This window comes from Solenopsis invicta, chromosome 1, assembly GCF_016802725.1.
Source record: "Solenopsis invicta isolate M01_SB chromosome 1, UNIL_Sinv_3.0, whole genome shotgun sequence".
NCBI lineage: Eukaryota > Metazoa > Arthropoda > Insecta > Hymenoptera > Formicidae > Solenopsis > Solenopsis invicta.
In genome coordinates, this window is record NC_052664.1 from 8,046,970 (window position 1) to 8,051,606 (window position 4,637).

A 4,637-nucleotide genomic window follows, 5' to 3' on the forward strand; every position below is an offset into this window, starting at 1 on the left:
TTACAAGTATTTTTAAATGTTTACATTTATAGCTCGATCATAATGCGCCAGTCTCCTCCAATAAGAAATTGAAGCTTTATAGAAGCAAGATGTAAAAAAAAGAGTTAATTAATTTTAAATTAAATCGTTCTCATGAAAATCTCTATCCTGAGAATATATTGAAAATATGACTCGGGGATATCAAGCGATTATGAAAAGTGATCAAGTACAATATGTACTTAAAAATCCAAGTACAATCTAATAATAAAATTTTATTTTCTAGAATTTAGAGCAATATTCGTAAAAAATATTTCATATATTGTACTTGCAAAGTAATCAATACCGATTAGTTAACTTTGAATTTTAGAGTGAGTATCTGCGAGTATTTAAAATGTACATATAAATCATTTTTATTAAAAAAATCGTATCTTTCACAAGTAGTATTCGAACCCTAAGAAACAAATCATTGAAGTACCTTACTACAAACTTACTTTTTCTAGTAAGATATTTTAGTTAAGATAAAGAATGTAAACATTTGTTCCAGATTCGTGTCTACTTGAAAATACTGTTTTTATTTTTCAATGTTTCAGAGGATTCAAAACTATAATACAAATAGTTTCGAACTTACTTGTAAAATACTTAACTAATTATGAACAATGTAACGACTTCATATTAATACAATTAATTAAATTATATTATAATAAATATTTATTATCATTTTTATTATAATTTCATAAATAGTACATAAAAAATGGCGTACGCGATTATTTTGAAGACTGTAAATCTTATTGAGTTTTTTTTTATAACATTACACAATGCTGAAATCAGTTGCCTACCAAGTACAATAAATAAATCTATAAGTTACAATAATGATTCATGGTTAAAATCAGCCATAATAATAATTTTGCAATATACATATACAGTATACGTATACAATGTACATATAAGAAATTTTAATTTAAATTGTAAAATAGAATTATTGATTCAAATATTGTTTTATTTTAACCAAAAAATATAAAACTATATATATGTATGTATTGTATAATAACAAAATTAATGTGGCTGATTTTACAAAAGTAGAGGAAAATCCAATCTCAAAAATTCAAAAAGTTATGAAATTTTGGCAATACATAAAGAATATCCTGATACGTAACAAATTATTTTTGTTTGCTTCTTGAGTTTATCTTGACAAAATAAACTTAACTCCAGAATATTGGCCCATTTTTTAATTTTTATTTATTATTGAACAGTTACATTTTGATAAGTATTCTAATCGGTAAATCTTATTAGAAGAAATAAATTTTTTCTGTGAAATTTTAGTCTAGTAACTTTCATTAATAAATAATGAAAACGAAAAATGGGTGTCAATTTTCAGATAGATTTTATATTAGGATTAATTCATGCAACAACAAAAATTTATTACATATCATAAATTAGTCTTCATTGACAAAATTTTATAATATTTTGAATTTTGGAATTGAGATTTTCTAGTTAGATCTATTCTTTTCTACAATTTTTAATTCTTTTAAACATTTTTCTTTTACTTATATGCGATATTCTATTATATATTTTATTTGAGTGCAAAGTATATGTAATATGAAAAGAATAAATCTTTTGACTATAAGCTATTAGTACACATATACAAATATACAAATAAACAAGCGTTAAACTCGTGCCGGTAAAAAGTGTTCATAATAATTTTTTGTGTAATCTACCATGAGATCCAGCGTGCATTCGGGCAGTTCTTCAATGCACGTTGCAGGACTACCAGCGAAACGAGTAAAGGATGGCACAATAGTCTCTGGTGGTACAACCGCGCCGTCCTCAATGTAGCAGCAGTCTTTAAGAACAGATCGTCTGCCCTATAAGGAGACCAGTAAGACCGATTGTAAAGAAGCTGCATTTATACTCAGCTTAACATGACAATAAAGTCATTATACATACGATTATGGCATTCTTTCCGATGTAAACATAAGAACCAACCAGTGCTGCGTTCACGATTGCCCGTTCTCCCACAAATACGTGATTTCCCATTGTTAGAGGAAAAAAGGCAACTCTAATCACACACAGAATTTGTCACTTTAAAATTTAAAATTATATTAAAGAGTCAAGCATGATATAATAAGATGGTATTTACAAATTTTTATAAAAAGATTAAAACTGTGAATATCAATATAATAAAGAATTTGATTTACCCTCTACTAAATTTCTTGAAAGGTGGTCGAATGACTGCATTCTTGCTGATAATACAATAGCGACCAGTTCTGACGTTGGCCAAATCGCCTCTAATGATAGCATCAGATTGTACTATTACCTTCCCATGGAGCACAATATTTTGCGAGCCGCACAGTACAGTAAGCCTGCTCACCTTATTTCCAGAGGCCTAAAATAGCGAAAAAGTGAGGGTTAGATGACACATTCTGAATATCAGAATGTGAGAAACATTAATTTTCTAAATAATCTAATTTATTTAATTGTTTCTATAGTGTGTATTCTTTAATAATAATTGTAATATTCATTTGTAATTTTCAATCCCAAATAGTGGATAAACATTTCAATACTACTATATATTTTTTCATTTTACATAATTTCCTTAATTATTCATTACCGTCTCAACGTATTCAGCTTTATTGTAATAAATATCTTGCGGCTCCATCCTAGTACGATAATTGTGAACAATTGTCAAGCGTCTAATTATTAAAAACAAAACTTTAGTTAAGTGTCATGTCTCTAAATAATAGAGAAACCGAGTGACCGAGAAGCTGACACTATTTAACACTGAAGAAACTCTTTGTTGAGGTCTGCACTTTGCAGTATTCACACACGATCAGCTGTATGTTAAGCGACTGCCACGATCCTAGTGGGGTAGTATGTGTACTATATACTGAATTATTCTCATGTGGTAACTTACAAGTAATCTTGTATTTATTAGGTGGAATATTAGGCGAGTTTTATATATAATTCATCAATTGATCAATCGCATTATACGCAAATAGAGCTTTTATAGAAATTGCATTTACGCCTAATGCGATTGATCAACCGATGAATTTAAAAACTTGGCCATTATAGCTGTATGAATATTCTTTTTCAAAGCTTTTAAATCAACCCAGGTAGAACAAAGGTCATAGTGATATCATCAGGATAATCATCATGACTTTATTTCTTATTTAAAAGTTATCGATAAGAAATGACACAAAAATGATTTAAAAATGAAAAAGAAATTTACACTACATTATAGACAAAATCATTCTTTATAGTTTCCAAAATACTTATATTGTTTTAATATATTGTTAAAATAATGTAAACAATAGAAAATACAATTAAAAATGAAAATTAAAATATGTGATTTTGTTAATTATGATCGATGGATGAGATATAACACCGTCATTATGTTTCTATATAGTGATTTGCTTATAGGCTAATGTGTTTCCATATGAGAATGTTGATTTCAAAATACATACCCAGCAAACACAATTGCATAACAGCAATGTTAATAGAATAAAATTGGAAGTAACACGCAATATAACATGCGCGTTACATGTAATGTCCATGTTAGTTGTAATTTCCCACTCATAAGAAAAATAACAGTTACATAACAGTTGTATCATATTTGTTATACAGGAGTCATATTAATAATTCAGTTTTATAACAGTTATATTATTAAAATAAAATGTTTGTTATATAAACCTAATAAATGGCAGTTATATAACTGTTATAAGTTATGATGTTGTAATATCAAGAATTCAATTTTACATAATTGTAATATTGCTAGAATATAAAAATTCGTTATATAACGTAACACACAAGTTATATATCTATTATTTTCTGCGTTTGCTGGGTACAGTTATGAATGTGGAATACCTCATTCAAATCTTATAGTTGATGAATGTATAATGTATATAATTCAGCCAAATTAATGTGTATGCACAAGGCTCCACGCAAACAAGTGCTGGTGTCATCGCTAGGCAGCTACGCCGCAGAGAATTTTCTCGTCAGTCGAGTGTGGCCACAGGCGTTATATCTAGGCGTCACCGCGACCGATTCATCATCTCACACTTCAGTAGAAATATTAATTAGGAGCTGAATGTTCTAACCTCAAGACAAATACTCTCTTTCATGGGGGGTGCCGTTCGGATTGTTGAACCGAACGGACGTGTTGCGATCGCTCTCTGTGATACTTAACCTAAGTTTACGGCGAAACGCGGTTGTGCGAAGGCGACGAGGGGGAGGTTAGAATAGAGTTGCCTAAAAAGGAGAGAATCATTAAAAAAGTACAAGAACATAATGGAAAAGGTTCCCGCGGCCGGACGGGAGAGCAGATACAGCTCTTATGAAAGGGAAGAAGATAAGGAGAATCCAGATGGAGGAAAGAGAGGAAGAAGAATATCAATAAAAGAGCCGAGTGGGAGCGACAAGGAGATGCGGTCAGAGGATCTAGCAATAGAAATAAAGGAAAGTAAAGAAGATGAAAAGATGAGTAAATGTTCGAAAGAAAGAGATTTAGAGATAGAGACAGTAGATTTAGAAAATGTTAATGATATAATAGGTATACCTATAACGGTTAGAGATAGCCGTATTCAAAGTAGGAACAACACGTGCGAAGGGGAGGTAAGGCAGTAAGAGGTAAACATGTTTACGGAAAAAGAAAGTACGGGTGA

The 4,637-nt window shown here is 30.0% G+C and overlaps 1 protein-coding gene across 1 annotated transcript; it reads right to left on the minus strand.

The window, feature by feature from the left end:
• Positions 1-239: 239 nt before the first annotated feature.
• LOC105193769 (dynactin subunit 5) lies at positions 240-2,804 on the minus strand. The gene is made up of 4 exons (XM_011158347.3): positions 2,588-2,804; positions 2,175-2,362; positions 1,924-2,035; positions 240-1,841 (listed from the first exon to the last, which is right to left on the minus strand). The coding sequence occupies exons 1-4, from the start codon at positions 2,633-2,635 to the stop codon at positions 1,644-1,646; spliced, it is 546 nt and encodes a 181-aa protein (XP_011156649.1). The 5' UTR covers positions 2,636-2,804; the 3' UTR covers positions 240-1,643.
• Positions 2,805-4,637: the final 1,833 nt, after the last annotated feature.

Excerpts from the sequence above, each read along its gene's own strand:
- LOC105193769 (XM_011158347.3), bottom strand. The coding sequence starts at position 2,635 with ATGGAGCCGCAAGATATTTATTACAATAAAGCTGAATACGTTGAGACG. Across the intron at positions 2,363-2,587 it reads AAGCTGAATACGTTGAGACG|GCCTCTGGAAATAAGGTGAG; the intron begins GTAATGAATAAT and ends TCGCTATTTTAG. Across the intron at positions 2,036-2,174 it reads TTCAAGAAATTTAGTAGAGG|AGTTGCCTTTTTTCCTCTAA; the intron begins GTAAATCAAATT and ends GTGTGTGATTAG.